Source organism: Setaria italica, chromosome V (assembly GCF_000263155.2).
Source record: "Setaria italica strain Yugu1 chromosome V, Setaria_italica_v2.0, whole genome shotgun sequence".
Taxonomy (NCBI): Eukaryota; Viridiplantae; Streptophyta; class Magnoliopsida; order Poales; family Poaceae; genus Setaria; species Setaria italica.
In genome coordinates, this window is record NC_028454.1 from 33,476,135 (window position 1) to 33,495,975 (window position 19,841).

General features: G+C 45.2%; 3 protein-coding genes and 1 long non-coding RNA gene across 6 annotated transcripts; all 4 read left to right on the top strand.

The window, feature by feature from the left end:
• Positions 1-9,200: 9,200 nt before the first annotated feature.
• On the top strand, positions 9,201-13,613 carry LOC101754353 (origin of replication complex subunit 4). Of its 3 annotated transcripts, none has more exons than XM_004969505.3 (16): positions 9,201-9,409; positions 9,494-9,584; positions 9,743-9,799; positions 10,234-10,281; positions 10,483-10,533; positions 10,618-10,661; positions 10,772-10,835; positions 11,032-11,118; positions 11,496-11,587; positions 11,679-11,760; positions 12,263-12,348; positions 12,439-12,548; positions 12,792-12,884; positions 12,962-13,026; positions 13,106-13,249; positions 13,375-13,613. In XM_004969505.3, exons 1-16 carry the CDS (start codon positions 9,291-9,293, stop codon positions 13,414-13,416), a joined length of 1,275 nt encoding a protein of 424 aa, XP_004969562.1. In that variant the 5' UTR covers positions 9,201-9,290; the 3' UTR covers positions 13,417-13,613. The 3 variants fall into 3 exon arrangements, with proteins under 3 accessions (XP_004969562.1, XP_004969563.1, XP_022682244.1); XM_004969506.3 differs by having other exon boundaries at positions 12,445-12,548; XM_022826509.1 differs by lacking the exons at positions 11,496-11,587; positions 11,679-11,760.
• A 573-nt stretch (positions 13,614-14,186) lies between these two features.
• LOC101755029 (ER membrane protein complex subunit 6) lies at positions 14,187-16,508 on the top strand. Its single transcript, XM_004969507.2, has 4 exons — positions 14,187-14,357; positions 15,281-15,476; positions 15,884-15,903; positions 16,208-16,508. Exons 1-4 carry the CDS (start codon positions 14,266-14,268, stop codon positions 16,236-16,238), a joined length of 339 nt encoding a protein of 112 aa, XP_004969564.1. The 5' UTR covers positions 14,187-14,265; the 3' UTR covers positions 16,239-16,508.
• A 142-nt stretch (positions 16,509-16,650) lies between these two features.
• On the top strand, positions 16,651-17,927 carry LOC101755436. Its single transcript, XM_004969508.3, has 2 exons — positions 16,651-17,141; positions 17,227-17,927. Exons 1-2 carry the CDS (start codon positions 16,977-16,979, stop codon positions 17,788-17,790), a joined length of 729 nt encoding a protein of 242 aa, XP_004969565.1. The 5' UTR covers positions 16,651-16,976; the 3' UTR covers positions 17,791-17,927.
• A 964-nt stretch (positions 17,928-18,891) lies between these two features.
• LOC111257369 lies at positions 18,892-19,764 on the top strand. The gene is made up of 2 exons (XR_002677751.1): positions 18,892-19,167; positions 19,254-19,764. It is a non-coding gene; the product is annotated as an uncharacterized LOC111257369 (long non-coding RNA).
• The last annotated feature ends 77 nt before the right edge of the window (positions 19,765-19,841 follow it).

Genomic DNA, 19,841 nt, shown 5'->3' on the forward strand with positions numbered 1-19,841 from the left:
CTTTCTTCCTTCTTCCTTGTGGTCTTTTGCTAACGTGCACACCATGTGCTGTGCTCGCATGTTGTTCCATTCCACGGCATCTTCACCTCGTTCTCATGGGAAACCACGCCACACACACGATGGTCTGAACTCTGAACTAACCACCGATCGACAATGTTCATTTGAGTCCGATCACGATGGACGCAGGAGCTGGGCTAGTAGCACCAACACCAAATCAGAATGTCTCAAGCACGTAGGCCCTGTGAGGCTATGATGATGCTCATCAGATGGTGCAAAGAAAAAGAGAAAAAAGAAGGGTTAGAACCAACCGATGTAACCCTTTACAGTCGGTCAAATCCAAGCACATATGATCAATCTTTCCGTCTACGCCGCCTGCTGCCGCTGCGTCTGCGTGTGACTTGTGACATGCCCCCTGCTGCCGCTCGGCTTTCAGTTTCTCGTTTGCTGCAAAGATGCAAAGCCATCATCACTATCAGCTCAGCTTGCACGATAACCTCATGTGTCATGTCGCGCTCTTGTCGCTCCAACCGCTCCACCTCAGCCTTGTGTCACTCACTCCAAGCTCCTCGCAGAGATGATACAGTTAGTAGTGTAGGTGTGGACAAGCACCGTTGGCGTTGATGCCCTGGAGTTCCCTTAGTGTTTTATTTGGAATTCCAGCATGGACAACCGAGAGGGACGTGAAATTGTTGTTTGTGATTCCCTGTAGAGAAATTGTTGATGTACTTGTGTGAGAATCACCCAATTTAATTAGGAATTGACGGTCATGCCAATAGGATATGAGCCAACACTTACTCATCTTGCGATGTATCAAGTGACAACCCACACCTAGAGATATAAGACTCGGTGCAATTCAACATAACAAGAGACAAATCCGGTAGTCCTAGTAGGTGTTTCACAACAAGCCCAAGATCGCAACATCCACCGTACAACTTGCACATTACCACATGAACCATAAAGAGCAATTTTAAACATTATACAAGTTCAACAATTAAGATTACAAGTTCATGACATATATAGATCAAATCTGAAATTTAATTAAATGAGCTCCAAAATACAAGTCTTGACTCATGACAACAACAACATGAGATTAAATATTAAGGTTTAAGTTTTTCCAACATCTAACTCATGAAAAGAGCACATATATGCAGCAGATATGATAGATTAACACAAAAGAAACGATGGTGTAGTTTGCCCAAGAACACCATCGAATCAACAAATGACCGTTCTAGTCACTCATCACCCACCCGCAGATTGGAGGGGTAAAAGTGACCAAACACGGCCTCCGGTTCACCTGCAACTTTAGTGAGTGAGTACAAAAGGTACTCGCAAGTCTTACACAATTATATAACAAGGAGCATGCATAAGGGTGAACAAGGAGTAAGGCTTTAAGGTTAAGTAGATTTGCAAAAGCCTATCTCATCCTATCCTTAATTTTTGACCATAAGCATGTGAATAACACCGTGTGGACACCTAGCAAATTTTATTAATGTTGCCCAAACCCACTTCAAATTTTAGTTGAAAACAATTGCATCAACATGGCAACATAGAGCATATTCATGTGAACAAGTATACACATAAGTAACCGATAACTCGACGATGGATTCATGGGACTTGAGTTTGCTCATAACCGAGAGTGCGTCAATTTGAATTGATTTATCCTTGGAAGGGTGTACTCTTTACCCACACGACTCGAGAGCCTTGCGGCTCACACACCCGATCAATGGTGCGCAAGGGGGTACTCATGCCAACCCTTTCCAAACTGTCCCGAACTATGAGTAAAACACGCCTAGCTTGTTTGGAGGATGACCTAGGTCAACCAGGGACACTCCTAGGCTCCTCTACACATCCCAAGGATCACACATCCAGGACCGTGCCTCATAGAGCGAGTCAAGTAAGGTATTAGGCTTATTCATCCCATTCGGGAACATGTGGTAGTACGAAAAAGGTGCTCAAACCAACGTCAACAACGGACGGTCCTTAATCAACTCAAGCGGTCTATGTCCCCGAGACTCCATTCTCGTGACCCTACTCACCGCTCAAAGCTCCTATCCAATTAACCATCATGTTCATTTATTCAACAACATTAGAGAACCATAGTGTTGATTAACCTATAATGATTCCGTTACCAAAGTGACCATTCTATGTCTAAGCATGTCTAAGCAATTAACAAGATTAATTTAACATTACCCATACTACTCAAGCAACAAGGTATATGATAACAAAGCAAGGGAGGCCATAATAACAAGGACATAGGTTCTAATGTTGCAGTAAGATAGATAACCCACATGCTTCCCATAGCTATACATAGTAATAATTTATTTAGAAAAGCAGGATAAGTATGCATAGCTGCTTGCCTTGGTTTTTCTCGGATTCAACCTCAACCTCTACTTTGACCTCAGCTTCGGGCTCAATGGTCACGTTCTCCGGCAAGTCGCTCTCTAAAATGAATGAAATGCGTGCATGCATTAGAGATGATGCTATGAGTGCAAATGCTTATGAAATGCATGGAAAAATAATAGAAACAGTAAGGAATGAATTGTCAACAGAACAATCACACCCACAACAGTAACCAATCATCAAGATTAAATGGAATGATCACCTTAAATGATTAATCCACTAGCAAGCATGATTTGCAAGATTAAAATCACTAGTTGAGCAATAATTATGAAATAAATCACACTGATAGAGGATCAACAAAAATGATCATAAGAGTTGGATTCACCTTAAAATCTATTTTTATTAACGACATATAAAATAAACAATATAAACTGTTATTAAACACATTAAATCATAAAAGGTATGTAAAATAAACCATAAAAATATAAATATCATTTTTATTGGATTCTATACAGAAAACACAGGCTAACAGAAGTGGTTTCAACATTTTATCATTTTTCTACTATTTATTATGCAAATAACAAGATTAAGATAGCAAGCAAGAACTAGATCTATTACAATGTTAAAACCATAGGTTCTACTTAAACAAGTTGCAGATCTGGAGCATCACACGATTTATAAAGCATTTAACAAATCGAGAACAAAATAAATCAAAGAGCAAGACCTACAATAGTAGCATACACATACTCAATTTTTAAATAAACTAGATATCAACAGGATCGCAACAAAATAAGTTTTGTATTTTTAGCATTTTTCTACACATTTTTATGCAGTTTTCAAAGTTTTTAGCTATTTAACTCTAGGAAACAAAAGAAAATCAAGGTCATTTTGCATCTAAGCCCATAGATCTATTAGAGTCTTGCACTTGGGTTCCTAGATTTTTTCCTGTACCCCCTATCCTTCTCTTTCTTCTTCGACCCAAACACACGCCCGCACACAGGCATGAGCACGGGGCTGGCGGCGTATGGCCGGCCATGGCCTTGGCCGGCAACGGGGGACGGCGCGGCGTGGTGCAGTAGGGAGGTGAGGGTGTAGCACCCTGAGGCCACGGGGGCTCACCAACAGCAGCTCCACGACAGGGAGAAAGCGGCGCAGTGGGGAGTTCCACGGGCAGCGGACGGAGGCGGAGGGGCTCGCCGGCGAGGGTGCCTGCACAAGGGACGACAACGGCGAGTGAGTAGCGGAATAGGTTCGTAGCGTCGTGGGGAAGCCGCAGTTGCAAGGAATTGGCCAGAGACTTACCCTCTGTGGCGGATTTCCAACGGAGGCGGTAGCACTCGGGAGAAGGTGGCGGCGGCTGTGGCGGAACCACTCAAATTAACTTGGCTAAAATGCATTGAAGTCGCATAACACGCGATTATACACTCTAAGCAAGTCAACCTGGTCGACCGTCGGATTTTATCCGATTAACCACATGAACAGGATCGAGAAGCATCGCTCACACAAAGGTGAGTAGCATAGAGGTTACAACATTCCATCACAACTTAGTCTCACAAATTATTACATCAGAGTTCTGAAGTTCAAACGAGTTGTAGGGTTCGAAAAGTCAAATAAAACCAGCGGAAGCTAAACGTCGATACATGACATCACGACGGAGCCGATCATGACATCAAAAATCCCTTCCCTCACCGTCCGAGGAGGGATCCCACTCGACTGTCCAGCCCGAAGGGAGCTGGGTAGGCCAAGTGGTACCAGCAACCAAACTAGTGACATCACCTGAAAAAGATTAGCCACAACAAGGTTGAGCAACTAGTACTCAGCAAGACTGACCCGTCGAGGGAAAAACACGACCAAGACCTAGACATGCAAGGCTTTCTGGCTCTGGGATTTTCTTTGCCAAAAGCGTCTAAAGTTGGTCCTTATTTTTAATAGTTTAGCTCATGTTCTACGTTCTTTATCCAGTCTAGATTAGCATGTATACTAAGCAGACATGATTTCCAAACAATTACTTAACAAGCATCAACTTAATCTTGTAATCATGTTTCATCGTTACTCAGTGTAGAATAGCGATCAAGTAGTCCCAAACTGTGAGAGGCAGATGAATCAATTCGAATTTATTAACCATGCATGGTGAACCTAATCTCACGACATCCGCACACCACAAAGGGTCGCTTCATTTGTCAGCCGTCCCCATCAATCCCTTAGGCACGTGTCAGGGCCAAACTGCCTTTGGCATGCAATGCTCCACAGTCCCGGCCTCTGTCGTACTGCAGCCGCCATTGCACCCACATGATGCACCATGGGAACAAAGTTCTAAGAACAACAGGAGTATAAGCCATGACCCAGTTCACTTAGGTACTAGGCTTCCCCATCCCATACTAGGTATGAGATTAGTACTTTCGAACACTTGATCACGAACGCCGACACGTTTCGACCTTAGTCCAATTTCATTTAGACAGACGGGGCAAACCACCAAGTATCGGACATAAGCCCGACCCTGTCCGTCGTCCTTATAGTTGCAACATAAGTAGACATTCAACTCCTATAACTCGCGAGTGACAGGGAATCACTCGACTTTTACCGGAACCTATTAAGCATTGCAACTACGCGACTTTAGCAGCTAGTATCCAAACAAGGTACTAAGTTTATGCATCTAAGGTTTCATTACAACTCCTAGAAACGTAAATGCGCAATCAAGTAATCAATAATATTGCATGAACTCAAGATAGGAAATTATGCTCCGGGGCTTGCCTTCAGGGAAAGTTAGTGGGTCCTCGGGTTCTTGCTCCAGTTCGGGCTCGCCTTCGAAGGGGTGAAGTTCCGCAGCGGGGTCTTCTTCCGGTGCCGGGTGGAGCTCGTAAGTTCTGTCGGCGAGATTTGCTTCTATACGACATGCACATGCAAACACTTAGTTGGACTTGCGCGTTTAATCAACGACACAAGGCAAGGCTGAAAACAAGAGTTACAACATCCATAACAAGGCGAGGTTTGCTTTCTTTTAACTTCAATGGGAGTGGTCGCTTTAAACTTGAGTTCGCGTTGAATGGCGATTGTGTACATATATAGTGTTTTTGCATTTAGAGTTGCATAAAGAGAGTGAAGGGTTGCATTTGGGTGATTTGGGTGCAATTAGCTGAATCACTTATTTCTGAATGTTTTTATATACCTCTTTCAATTTCCACTCATTTATCTTATTAGAGTTCGTGTTTTCCTTTTATTCCCTTAGGTTGCTTAATTAACCGAAAATGACATCCTATTCAAACAGTAGTTAAAGGCATTGCTAGAATTACAGCACCTCTTTTAAGCCATTAGTAGATCACTGTAAAAGTTTGAGGGCCAACGGATGACTTAAAAAGGAGTTATATGCATTTCTTTATTTAAGGTAAAATAAACTTAACTTTTTCTATCTTTAAAGTTACTGTGCAACAGGGGGTGAAACTTAACCAGTGTGTTAAGGGTAGGTTACAGGAGCATTGGTGAATTTTTCAAAATTTTTGGAGGAGATTAACTATTTATTCTATTTCCTTGGTAATTACACACGCTTAATGAGGAAGGTGCTTTTCTTTCTGATTTGCATAACACTTTACATTTTTCCTGCAAACTTCTCAGCAAAACAAGATTAACCCATCTAGTTTCACATTTTTCTGAGCTCTAGAACAATTCTTATGCAAAAAGGAAGATTTATACTTAGATTACCAATTGAAAGTTAAAACAGTGACTTAAAGTGACTTAAAGTGTTAGTCCAGAGCCCTAACCATTTTTCTGAGTTTTTACACATATAAACAAGCATCACAGAGTTGGTTTCATATTTTTCCTACTTTTCTTCTATTTATTAGGATTTAAAAGGCCTAAACCATGATTAAAAGCATAGGATATTATTTACCATAGTAACATGAGCAAACTTATTTTTCTTAGAAACTAGACAGATCAAGGATTCCAACAAAAGTGGTTTGGTATTTTTGTGATTTTTTTATGATTTACTGGGCATTTCCAAAGTTAAAGCCTTTTTCTGCCTATTATTAAAAGAAAAGCCGTGGCAGACTTGCAAGCTAGCCCCTGGGTTTACGGTTAAACTACGCAAAGGTCTCTGAGTTTTGCACCCAGACCCCTGGAAAGAAAGGGGACGATGCAATGTGGCCCCCGGGGCGCGCGCGACAGCGGCGGGAAAATTCCCGGCGGTTCGCCGGCGATGTTGGGACGACAAGTAGCCAGGAGGGCGCGGGGGCTCACCTAAGCTTGGTTTGGCAGGGTTGGTGCGATGGAGATGGCCGGTGGGAAGTGGAACACGGCGGCGGCGGTGGAGCTCGGCTGGCGGCGGTGCAGGCGGCGTTCCGGCGCACCGGCGGCGTCGGGAAGGCGACGGACTACTTGGAGATGTGCGCAGGGAGGTGACGAAGCGGGCGGCGAAGTCATCGGAGTGCGGGGTGGCGAGGAGGGGTGAGCTCCACAGAAGCTCAGCGGTGGCGCAGAGGAGGAAGCGGTGGCACGTGTGCGGGCGGTGGCAAAGGGGTGGCGTTGCCGGTGAGGGGGCCCCTTTTATAGGGCCGGGGTGGAGCGGGGGGTCGAGGCGGGGCTCCGGTGGGGGAGGGATAAGGCCGGGAGCGGCGGGTGCGTGGACAAGGCGGCCATTGGCCAGCGACGCCATTGGGCAGAGGAGGCGGAGCTCCGGGTGGTCTCCGGCAGCGATTGGCCTTGGGCGACGCGCGACTGGGGCTTCCGGTCTGTCGGACGGGCGAGGCGGAGGGCTACCGTGGGGGTTGGGCGAGCAGGCGGAGGCGCGGGACGGCGTTGGCGTGGCAACTTCTCCGGCGGACGGGCGCGCGTGCGGTTGGCGGAGCAGAGCCGCGGCAGGAGGAAGCGGACACGCGCGCGGCCGGCGGTTGGCTAGCCCGGCGTTCGCCCCGTCCTGTCGCAGGCGCGGGTTGGGCGCCGTGGCCCTCGCCCTGTCGCTGTCGCACCGGTGATAGGGCGCCGGCGAGCTGCCGGTGGCCGGCGGCCACGCAGCGCGCGAGCGAACGTGCTCTGGCGCGCGGGCGTCGAGGCTCCCTTCGGGCAGCAAGCCTGACCAGCTTTGGGGAGATCTTTCTCCAGATTTTTCAACACAACTCCCAAAAGTCTTTTAAACAAACTTGCTCAACTCCGGACGCATTTCAAACTTTTTTTAAGGTGTCGGTTTGGATTGTGGAGGGATTTGAAGATAAATCATGCCAAAGTTAGCTAAAAATCTGGAATTCCAGACTTAGCCAAAATCGGCCGAAGAGGCAGGATTTCAGGGACTTAGCGATGTTTGAGTCGATTTTTGGGCAGCTTCCGAGTCGAATTAGACCAAGGTGTTATTGAAAGAGTTGTTCTACAAACTGAGGAATTCAACTTTTATTTAGAGTATTGCTTGAGCTTAGTTCAGAAAATTGGAGGAACACCCTCACCAAGAGGTGTAAGCTGCTCAGTTTTCTAGACTTAGGATTTTTAAGGCATCAGGGGTGAGTTGACTGTTCTACCTCACTTTGACCGGGGTTTTGAATAGGTTCTGGCCCGATTTGGACCTAAATCAGTGTAACAAAGTTGGAACACACTCTAGGTACTACAACTTTCATTAAGGGCCTGACTTGGGTTTAGATAGGAATTTGTGAGATAAAAGCTTACAAAGTTGGGAGAAAACTTGAATTCCAGGACTTCAGAGGTTTTTAGGGTTCCTTAGTAAACCGGTTTTGATTGCTGTTTTTGACTTCCTTCCACTCCAAATTAGTCAAAGTGCCTTTAACAAAAGTTGTTTGAAATAAAAAGTTTTACAACTCTTATTTGGGTAGAAACTTAAGTTTGTATATAAAATTTCAAGTTTTATTTCAAACTCCAAAAAGAGCTTCTTAGGGTTATAAAGGTTATTTCACCTCTTTAATTAGGGATTAACCACTGGTTTATAGTTAAACTTAATTTAGGTAGAGTTGTTACAACGGCAATGGTGGAGGAGGGGATTAGGGTTCGGGGGAGGCCGGCTGGATGCTTAAAAAGGCGAGGAATGACGAGGGTAGTGGAGCCATTTCGCGTGAGTGAAGCCACGGTGGCCAGTCCAGCCATGGCAGCGAGGCAGGCACCGTCGGCGCTGCCCAACGGGCGAGCGCGCTGGTGCGGGAAGGAGGAAGGGGCGACTGATGCGTGGACCCAGCCAATTTTCAAACTGTCCCACTTCTCCACTTCAAACGGTCCAGCTAGAGGCACCCAAAAATCTCCCAAAAATACTGATTTGAAAGGTAAAATTACAAAGAAGACAATGCCACAAGAATCACCTTCAGAACTGATCAGGCATTCACGCAATTGACAAAAGAAAACAACTAAAATTGAAACTTAATGAATTTTTAAAATGGGAAAACGTCGCTGAAAAATTAAGTAAAAATACTGTAAAATCATCACATTGCACCTAGTATTTAAATAAAATAACAGGAGGCACAATTGCATAGCATAAATTTAAGTTGCTTCACAAGTTTGAATTTCAACAATAAACAACAATTTGATGAATTTAATGAATGCTTATGCATTGACGGAGTATTATGCACAAATGATGTTCACACTTGGCACGGAGGCGGTGAAGCCATTTCCAACAGAAGTACAGAACAAACTGTTGGGGTAGGAGCCAGTGAAGCCTCCTGCCTACTACAAGTGAAAAGAGCCGGTGAAAAAATAATGGTTTCAGCACAGCCCATCGTACCCGGGCTCTTCTCTGAGGCCTAATTTTCTGGACCGGCCCATCTAGTCTCACAACTGCCAAATTCCAAGGCCCAGACCCGCCGTAGAGCAACAGCCTGCCTAAAGCTGGGCTGCACTTGTTTGCTGCACGCTAGCACCGGCGCCAAAGTGAGCCGCCGAGTCGTTTTTCCCGCGCGTCCTTGGCTGCCTGCCTGACTCCACTTCCGCCCCAATCTCGCGACTCCTCCAGGCTCCAGCCTCCAGCCGTTATGGTGGCGGCGGCGGCGGCGTCCGTGGCGAGCCAAGCACAGGCGGTGCTCCGGGGCCGTCTCTGCGATCCGGGATTCGTCCACTCCGCCCTCAGGTCCTCCCCGGACACCAACTATAGGTGAGCCAAATCGATCCCCCCACCCGCCGCACCCCGCCTCGCGGGAAACAGCTTGACTAATCCGGCTGGGTTTGGGATGGGCAGCAAGCTCAAGTACCTCGTCGCCAGCTCCGTCTCCGAGGCCTGCAACAACTCCGTCCTCCTCCTCGGTCCCCGCGGGTGCGGGAAAGCAGCGGTGAGGGTGTTTACTTTACTGGTTCCGTGTTCTTCTCCTCCCTTTTCTGTTTCGCTGAACTGCGGTACTGGTGTTCGATGAAATGTCCCAGTGGAAGGTAAACCGTGCAATGCGGTTGGTTTATTTTTCTGTGGTCCTGAGATTCCATTTCCATGCAGGTTGTTGACATGGTTCTTGAGGATCTGAAGAAGGAGCACCCTGATGCCATTTCTGTGGTATGGCCGCGATGCTGTATTTTACTAAATTCACTTGCCCAAAGAATTATGTGCAAATTACAATTATGATCTGTTTAAACCTCTCAGACAAACTTCTGTTGCAATTTCAAGTGTTACAAATGAATATAGTGTTCAATGGTCTAGAAAGCTTGTTGTATATACATGATGATTACTTTTCCTCCTGTCCTAGTGACAACATTACAAGTTTTCTTGCTTGCAAAGAACAGTTTGATTAAGGAACCTTGGGGACAGAAGAGACTAAGGATGGTAGAATGCCCTTTCAGCATGAAATTCCTTTCTATGCAGTTTTTGAGCATCACTCTCAAATGCAGTGTCTTACCAAAAATACAACAGTTAGTGTGTCCTAGTTCTAATTAGAAGTATGAACTTTGTTACCTGCACTTCAAGTGGATAATTGCACCGCCCTTTTTCAGATCAGGCTAAATGGGATGCTACATAGTGATGACAACTGTGCTACGAAGGTTAGCACTCTTGGAAACTCTATTGAATATTTTATTATGGTTTAATTTCCATCTTTCACGTACTATTCCAACCTTGCTCATGCCTTTCCAAATACCAAGTCCTTTTCCTCAACAGATTTACTCACCCATTCACTTTTTCTTTTGTGAGTAAGCCCGGAAGTCCCTCCTGTGCCAATATATTTTCCGCCTTTTGTTTTGTAGGAAATTGCCAGGCAGCTCTGTTTGGAGCATCAGCTATCATTTTCAAAAATGGTACATATGCTGTCTAGTTATTATGATATCTTTTTATATGAAATTTAGTCTAAGATAGGCTGCTGTGATCACCTTTTCTTTTAGGCTTCTTCAGATGACAACACTGAATTCATCATTGACATGTTGAGGTGAGTTTCTATAAAAATTAATGCCGTAGTGGATACTTGTATATTGAGCCATTGTCCTTAGTTCACAAATTTAAATACATATATGTTCAGTTATATATTTTCTTCTGCAGGGAGTGTGGACTAGCTCACAAGACAATACTGTTTATTCTCGAAGAGTTTGACCTCTTTGCTCAGGTTGAAATAAATAGCCGCCTCCTATGCTTCAACTAAACGTGTTTGTCTCATTTTCCTTTACTATGACAGCTACTTAAATTCAGATAAAACATCTGTTCATGGGGCATGTGGCTAACAGCATAACATGTTTTCTTCTATTTCTATGGACAATTTTGACATGAGAAGATGGCTTACATTCATGATGTTCTATTTACAGGGTAAACAGCGGTTGCTCTACAGCTTACTTGATGCAATGCAGTCCCTCACATCACAAGCTGTTGTCATTGGTGTGAGTTGCCGCTTGGTACGAACTAAGCCTCATCATGGCTGCTTATATTTGACCAGCAATATAACATTCAAGCCTGTCAACTGTACATACTGTTTAGTGAATTGATTTCTTGTTTTGTGTTTGGGTGCCATATGATTAGTGTCACCCTCAAATTCTTGTCAGATGTCACTCTTGAATCTTGATTATACAGTAGTCACCATGCAGTAGCATATAAAGTAGTCATCGTGCAGTAGCATCCCTGAGCTATGATTAAGTTGCCTGGCAACTTGGAATCTGAATGGTGCATAACAAATCGTCAATTCACTTTGGTTTGCAGTATACATAAAAAAGTTTAATTATAATCTTTCTAAATAATTAATATCTTTTCTTAACAATTGCATTAATTTTTTTAGGATGCTGATCAACTCCTAGAGAAAAGGGTTAGATCCCGATTCTCTCATAGGAAACTTTTATTTGTTCCTTCTTCACTGGAAGATACACAAAGGTTTGTGCTTCCCCAGACCTTTTAGATGGAAACAAGAAATGTTCCACTAAGTTCTTTAATTCAAGCCACCTTTGGATCTGATGAAATGCAGGTTAGTGGAACATTTGCTAATACTGGCCAAAGATTCAGGTTTACCAGCAAAGTATATCACGGATTATAACTCAAGACTTACTGTATCCTTTCTAAAACATGTCCTATGATGGTTTTTGCTTAACAAATATGCATCTGACTGTTACTTTTCCCTTAATTTATATCATCACAGCTATTTTAGTTGAACAATCAGCTAGTAATGGCACACGGTCTTGTTAAATAAACAAAACTCTTTATGTTCGCTTGATTTATGAGCTTGCTGAAAAGAAAACATGGTTGAGTTGTTCCTTGAACAGAATGGAATTGTATGTGATATCATTTCAGCAGCGGGGCTGCAGTCTGGTTGGCTAGCTCATTGTACAGTGGAGCTAGCAACCACGCTTCGACACTCCATTTGCACAGATATTAAGGCATATCATATGGCCAGGGGCTGAACCCTATAGTCCTTTTTTATGATGATATTATTTCAATCAGTTCCCAATAGCATTTTTTTGTTCCATCGTGGGGATACAAAAATAATAAACAAACTAGGTACTAGCAACTGCAACAGATTCCTCAATAAATCTTTTATCCTATACACTGCAGAACATTTTCAGTGATAAGAAATTCAAAGGAATTCTCAACTCCCTCATGGATGCTGACGCAACAACGAGCAATATTCTAAGATTTCTGTAAGTTTTCAGCAGGTTATTGGTCTTTTCTTCATATATCAATGATTATCAATTATGTGCCTAGCTCAATATGGAAAAATAATTCTTTAGTTTCAGAGCTGTGTCATACATGGACATGGAATCTGGATTTCTGTCAATGGAAAGCTTCCTGAAGGCGCTTTCCTCCTTGCAGAGGCAACCCAAGATGGACAGCCTACAAGGTATATTTTGTTGGCTAGCCCTTAGTTACTCTCAGAGTGCGTTTGTTCTGAATGGTTTGTGCACCAAAAGCAAAAGATATGTATTTTTACCTCGGCTGTCCACCTATTCTCTGCACCTGTCTTCTGTACAGCACAAGAAACTTGTTTTCCCACAAACTTGCTTTCATTTTTGTTCTTCCATGTTTAGAAAAATTCGTTGCAATCTAATGATGCCATTTTAATGCCATGAAAATTTGAAAGCAGATCTCTCGATTTTGGAACTGTACATTCTAGTGTGCATGCACAGATTAGAAGATAAGGAGCAAAGCTCATACAACTTCACCAGCATAATGAAAGGTAGAAGCTAGTGCTCTCCCTCTTGTGATCATGGATAGAAAAGAAAACTGACAATGGGTGAACTGGTTATCTACCAGAATACAGATCCATACAGGACGCCTACAAGACTTCTGATAAGTACGCGAGCACTGTTTGTTTTCGGGTAAGTGCAATCATTCTTGACAGTCAATGATATTTCTATCCGGTTCGATGTTCAAGACTTGTGTGCTTGCTTGCTGCAGGCATTTGAGCATCTTTTGGATCGTGAGCTGATTAGTTTTGGTGACAACAGAGGGAGGAATCAGGCGCTTGAATACCGGCCTGTCAAGCTCCTGATATCCTCCCGCGAGCTGGCTCAATCCCTCAAGCTGAACACTACCTGCCCGGTGAGTCACCTGACTGAGCAGTTTTCTTTTGTTATTGCCTGTCACCGTTGTTCTTTGCCCGGTGCTGTCGACATGTAACATGTTATACTATCCGGCTAATGGCGCTCGTGATTTTGCTTTTGCAGGCTCTACTCCAGAAGTTGTTTGATCGTGAAAGATACATGTAGAAGTGTAGAACCCCTTTACATCAGGCTGTACTTCACTGAGTAACAGTCGGTGGCACGTTTTTCTATTTCGGTAGGGCTAATTTCACTGTCAGGGGTATACATATGGAGTTGTCAGGTTGATCCGTTATCCCCGTTGTATTGTAAACAGAGATTCTACAGTACTACTTTCTAAATGAAAAATGCGCATGCATTGAGCATTGTGCGTATCTGTCCAAAGAGGACTGCAACGCCGAGACACAGGTCGAATTTCCAGTTGGCCCAGAGGCCAAATCCCATCGTGTAAGGATAGAATTTGATTTCTCTCGAGAAATGAAAACCGGTTTATAACCTCTAGATAAAAATAATTTGTATTGTGTGGCAGGCAAAGCCCGTCGAATGTGATCAGGCATTAAACTTGTAACTAAGGTAATATGTTTGTGATTTTATGAAATTCATTTTTTTATTGATTGAAATTGGCGTCACCTGGGTTTTATCTCCGATCAAACACGTGTTCGCAATTTTGGTAAATTATTTTCTTAATTCTAGGTGACAAGCGACATGTCCAATACCATTTTCAGCTAATTATTTTTCGGCGGTCAGGCATGTCCATTGATTTTGTCGATCTCAAAATTTATCGGTCTAATTATTTTCTTGTCAATGTATATCAACGTTTGCATTATATAGGGTGTTTGGCTAAAAATGTTAGAATTATTATATTATAATAAGGACTTTATTCGGGGGAGTCGGACAACATAAGGTAAAGGTGGTGTCCCCGATACAAAAACGAGACATTCTTGAGGGTTTTTATGCAAAGAGTTGCATACCGGGTGTCCGGGTCTACTGCGTTCGCTGCTCGAACTGACCACAACGATGGCGGCGGCGGCGGGCAGCGGGTTCGCCGACGACGTCCCGATCATCCACGCGGAGAACCTCGTCAGCAACGTCAAATCCATAAACTACAGGTTCCTTTCGTCCTCTCTCCCTGATAAATTTGGGTTACCTAATCTGATCCGGTCAGAAGCCATGTCTAGGTTTCCTTTGACCTCGATTCCGATTTGGGCGACCTAATGATCTCTTCATAAAACCAAGTACTTTCTTCTTCGCGTTGCAAGTTCGTAGCTTAGATTCGCAGCGTAGGATCAAAATATGTTGCTAATTGACAGTGCAAGGGATGAAATTTTGTCAGTAGAGGTAGAGTTATGCTTAAAGCTGCGTGAGTCACTAGATTTGGTAGCGTAAGTGGAGGAAGAGTCAATGAGATAGTGCGAGTAGGATTTCTCAACCAACTATTAAAATGGAGCAACTTGGAATGTTAAGCTGGCAAAATTTTGAGCACTTTTCTCTGTCACCATTTCAGCAATTCTTCCGAGTCAAATCACTTTACGGGCATCAGAACAAACTCACAGCTCTCTGTTGGTAAATAGCTGTAGTTCATTGTTTTGTGACTGAGTCTCTGACCATCGCTTCACCCAAAATATTAAGCAAAGAAGGGCAGTTTGAGTGTTGCCACTTATTTAGGTTGAATTGAGAAATAGATAAAAGAAATGAGCAAGAAGGAGGAGTTAAGTGGTACCATGTGTCCAAGTGTGTTTCAATGTGACCGCTAAGACATTTTGCTTTGGCACCCTGCCTAAGCATAGGGTCAAATGCATAGTTGTTCAATTAATGTTGAATTTTCTTATGCTTATGATCTACTGGACATGCTGGAACACCCTTAACTGGACATGCTTTTCTTATTCCTGCTCAACTAGACATTGAGTTAATAAATATCCATGATCACCCATATTCTCATAGGCTCGTCTGCCGTTTGATAGTTCCTTTAAATTTTTCACCCATCTACACCAGTGTACCAAGCTGACTTCTGGAACCTTTCTGTATCTTTCAGCCGGACATTCTTGTCAATCATTAGTGGAGTTGTTGCTGGAATCTGGGGATTTACAGGCTTGATGGGATTTGTGTTCTACTTTCTTGTGATGATGGTTGCATCTCTGGGGATTTTGGTGAAGGCCAAATTTTCTGTTCATACCTACTTTGACAGTTGGAACAGGATTATAATTGAAGGAGTTCTTGGAGGCCTTATGGTAAGCCTCATTGGAGTTGTGAAAAACTAATACAAAATTATTATACTTCTTTATCACTCAGCAGATTCAACATATAGTAAGCATGTCGAAACTATGCAATGCTATTATGTGAATTTTATATTTCTGATACCTTGATCAACAATCAACACTCTACATTTCTGAGGAGCATGGAAGCATCTCTAGGATCTAGTGAGCCGTTGAATATAGAACACCATAGTACCTTATACATGAAATAAATCTTGCTTCTACTCAACTGTTAAAAGTCTTGAATGTAGGGTAGCATCCCCTATTATCATGGGTTTACACAGTTTTTCAAGGTAGTTAGTAGTGATATCTACTTTGGATATTTACTTAGCATGCCATTTTCTTTCATAATGTCTAACAACCTTTTTCTTTGTATTTTGCAGTCCTTCGTGTTGTTTTGGACGTATCCTTGATATTGTAAGACTTACTACTGTTCTAACTTCTAATCTATGCCTTAATGTGTTGTTTGTTGTGTTTGTGGGTTGATAGGTTTAGTTTGGTTTACTTAACATTAGCAACATAGTTGATATGGTATTATTGTGACTTCCAAATCCCTTATAGCATTGAAATATGGTAGTGTGGTAAGATTGCTGTGGCTATTTTGTTTGCGTATCATAAACAAAATGCAATGATTTCCTCCAGCTTTTTATGGCATAAATAGCTGAACAGTCAACTTTTATGCCCGAGTTCATCCTTAACCTGAGCAGATTTGCCTATGACATTGTCCACATCTTCTGATGGATGAGATCAAGAGCTCTCGGGAGAACTGAGGATCCCTCTTTGCATGAGACAGAACTATTGTGTAATTGCATCAACTCATGAGACTATGTTCAGTGGATCACGATCCTCTGTCGTTCCCTTTTGCTGTACCAGCCAAACCTTGTAATTTAGAAAGTTTCCAACTAGACTATAAACTCTGATTCGCACTAAGCTGGCTGATGTAGCTCCTATCAACAATTCTGTGCAAGCGTGGTGCTCGTTCTTTTCTGAACCATGCAACGGAGTACTCATTATAGCTGCCCAGGTCGCTGCCAAACCGCCAGAACTTTTGGAATATATGTATAAAAATCCTCGTTTTATTTCGTTTATCCTCGATGGTCCGTTGGTTTGACTGAGATCTGTGCATCTCAGGCACTACGATGGCCCATGGGGACACAGCCACAGGCTACGGCTATGAAACACCAAAGTCAGCAGCAGCACTAAGCTAGAGCTAGGTGCGCGCTGACGAAGTGTTCAACTAGTACTTTGCCTGCAGCACGGGCACGCGCGCCTATGCCACCACCCAGCGCCAACCGGAGGCGCGCACGCCGCAGAATCCGCCGCGCAGCCACGAGTTGCTTGGTCGCGTTGCCTTCCTCCGTAGCTGGTGTGCTCGTTTCAGCAGCCCAGACAAGGATTTGTGCCGCGGTGACTCCTGATTCCGCTCGAAAGGAGAAAAGCAAGCGCGGCGAGGAAGCGGCGGAGCATCGGCGATAGATGGTCCGGGAGGAGCGGCTGGACCTGGTGCTGGTGCCGCTGGCTCTGGCGGCGCTGCTCGGCTACCACCTGTGGCTCCTCTACGCCATCCTCCGCCACCCCGCCCGCACCGTCATCGGCCTCAACGCCATCGCGCGCAAGCGCTGGGTCGCCGCCATGATGGCCGTCGGTACCACGCACCGCTACTCCGGATCTCTGAACGCCTCCTCTCCATGACTGGCCTTACTGGAGTAGCTTTGTGTTGTCACAGAACACGGAGAGGAACGGCGTGCTGGCGGTGCAGACGCTGCGGAACAACATCATGGCGTCGACGGTGCTGGCCACCACGGCCATCACTCTCGTCTCCGTCATCAGCGTCTTCATCGGCGTCATGTCCCCGGCCTCCTCGTCGTCCTCGTCCAAGGCGCCACCGCGGCTGGTGTACGGGAGCAAGGCCGGGGAGGTGTTCGCGGCCAAGTACCTGGCCGTCTCGCTCTGCTTCATGCTCGCCTTCGTCTGCAACGTGCAGGCCATCCGCCTGTACGCGCACGCCAGCTTCCTGCTCGGCGGCCTGCCGCCCGGCGACGAGACGCGGGAGGAGTTCGCGGCGTACGTGGCGCGCACGGTGAACCGCGGCAGCTATGCCTGGTCGCTGGGCCTCCGCGCCTTCTACGTGTCCCTGGCCCTGTTCCTCTGGACCTTCGGGCCCATCCCCATGCTGGCCTGCAGCGTGCTCATGTGCGGCCTGCTCTACTTCCTCGACACCACCAGCGACCATGGCCACGCCCACCGCCAACGGGGGAGCAGCGGAAAGGACAGCTCCGCCGCCGCTTGATCTCCGACTCTTATGAGACCGAATGCAAGTGTTTGACTTGATTTCTATTTTCCTGATCATCGTGCCATTAACATGGATTTGGTTTTAGTTTAGAATATTTTAAACTTGAATTTCAATTAATTATTATAAAATTTGAATTCTGGTTTGTTGGGGCCTTCCTTGGTAGGTACCCTCTAAAAATTGAAGTACGCTGCTTGATGTGGCGAGCACACGGTATTCTTTAGTAAAAGGCGAAAGAATAGTTCGCTTTGTGCTCACCACGCAGCTCCTTAGTTCGTTCGCTACCGTGTGTGACCGTCTTGTACAGCATCCTAGCCTTCGGTCGCCTAGAACCTAACGATATGGTACTAAACTGCTTTTTTTTTTTTTGAGAAACTGGTACTAAACTGCTGCACCTGCTCTGCCGTCGGTGTTACCATTCGACCAGGGCCTATACGTGCCGTTCGGCCTTTCTGACCCAATAACCCGGCCCGTTTTGTGTGTGTGATTTGCTGTGATGGATTTTGATCCAGAGAACTTCTGGGCCGCTTCTTGCATGGGAAGCTCTCCTCAACAGCCCACCCATCATAAACAACCCGCGGAGTACAGCTGTTATAATTCTCAAATGATTGACGCATAGACAGAGATCATTTCGAGTTATCTATATCTATACCTAATATTAAAGCAAATAATGCTTTTGCCCAAGTTTTTATCATCCATCGTGGATCCCACGTGTCATAGGCTTGGCTGTTTTTTTTCCGTCCATACAGAGGGCGTTGCGACTGCCTGCCCCGCGCACCGCGCCCGAGTCCCCGCGCCGCCCAGCCCCGGCTGCGCCCGAGCCACCTCGGCCCCGGCCGCCCGCTGTGCGGCCGGGGTCGGGGAGGCGTGGAGCGAGAGGTGCGGGGCGGGCGTCGAGAAGGGGGAGAGGAGGAGGAAGGTGAGGAGGAGCGAGAGGGAGCAGACGGACCAGAAGGCGAGCTTGGAGAGGAGCGAGGTCAGGGCCGGGTGGTGGTGGCGCGGGGGCAGGCGGTGGTGGTGGTAGGGGTGGAATGGCGGCTTGACGCCCCCGCGCCGCCCACCGCCCAGCGGCCCGCCGCGGCCGTCGAGTCTGGCGTGCTGGTCAGATGCGGCACCATCCCCTCCTCGATCCGTGGCAATGCGGCTGGCCTCTGGATCTCGGCTCGGGGGGTATTGGGAGCGATTGGGTCCGCAACGTCGACGCTTGGGCTGCTGCTCGCTTGGCCTCATCCCGTGAAGCAGCGCCCCCGACCCTTTGTTCTCGTTGTCTGCCCTGCAATCTTCCCAGGCAATGGGGTGACTGGCGATACCTTGCAATCTGCTCAGGCCTGCATCTTCATTTGCTCTTTTAGTCCTTCAAGCGTGAGTATCCTTGAGGTACCTTTTCAATCCTCCCTATTTGCATACAGATTCATTCAAATGCTTCATGTTTGTTGCACACAATTTCTTCTTGAATGTCGCAGTTTGTCAGCAATGCTCCTACCTCCTCTCCTCTGCTTGCTCTGTCCGTGAAAATACTCTATTAACATGGATGAATTCAAGCTTACCATGTGTTTGATGGAATGCTCATAAGAGATGAGGAATTATTTTCCATCAATTCTATAGAAATTGTATGCTCAGTATGCAAGAGTGCATTTAACTAGTGGCTTTGTGATAAGAAACAATTGTTAACATGTTCAAAAGCTTCTGTTTGCATGATGGCACTTGCCGAAGTTTGCAGCAGCTATGGCAGATGGTGGGGTGGTAGCAGCTCAGCCTTGAGCACTGATCGGATCAGATGAAGATTCGGAACATGTCTAGTTCACTTCATCATTCAAATTACTGCCAAAATCTAGTTATTTCATCACTCGGTGTATATATCCAGGAGATAGGTGTGGTATTTTAGAGGATAAATATCCTGACCATCACTGTAGGATAAAATGTTTTGATTCACAGTATATGTTAACACAGAGAATTGAATTTTCTCTTGTCCAACCTTTTCTCTCATGGGTATGATAGATGTGATCCATTAGATGGTTATTGTATCACTCTCCAAGGATTATTGCATATGT

Coding starts and splice junctions, on each gene's coding strand:
- LOC101754353 (XM_004969505.3), top strand. CDS start 9,291: ATGGTGGCGGCGGCGGCGGCGTCCGTGGCGAGCCAAGCACAGGCGGTG. Junction 9,800..10,233: donor ACCCTGATGCCATTTCTGTG/GTATGGCCGCGA, acceptor GCCCTTTTTCAG/ATCAGGCTAAATGGGATGCT. Junction 11,119..11,495: donor TTGGTGTGAGTTGCCGCTTG/GTACGAACTAAG, acceptor TAATTTTTTTAG/GATGCTGATCAACTCCTAGA.
- LOC101755029 (XM_004969507.2), top strand. CDS start 14,266: ATGGCGGCGGCGGCGGGCAGCGGGTTCGCCGACGACGTCCCGATCATC. Junction 15,477..15,883: donor GAGTTCTTGGAGGCCTTATG/GTAAGCCTCATT, acceptor TGTATTTTGCAG/TCCTTCGTGTTGTTTTGGAC. Junction 15,904..16,207: donor TCCTTCGTGTTGTTTTGGAC/GTATCCTTGATA, acceptor TAACCTGAGCAG/ATTTGCCTATGACATTGTCC.
- LOC101755436 (XM_004969508.3), top strand. CDS start 16,977: ATGGTCCGGGAGGAGCGGCTGGACCTGGTGCTGGTGCCGCTGGCTCTG. Junction 17,142..17,226: donor GGGTCGCCGCCATGATGGCC/GTCGGTACCACG, acceptor GTGTTGTCACAG/AACACGGAGAGGAACGGCGT.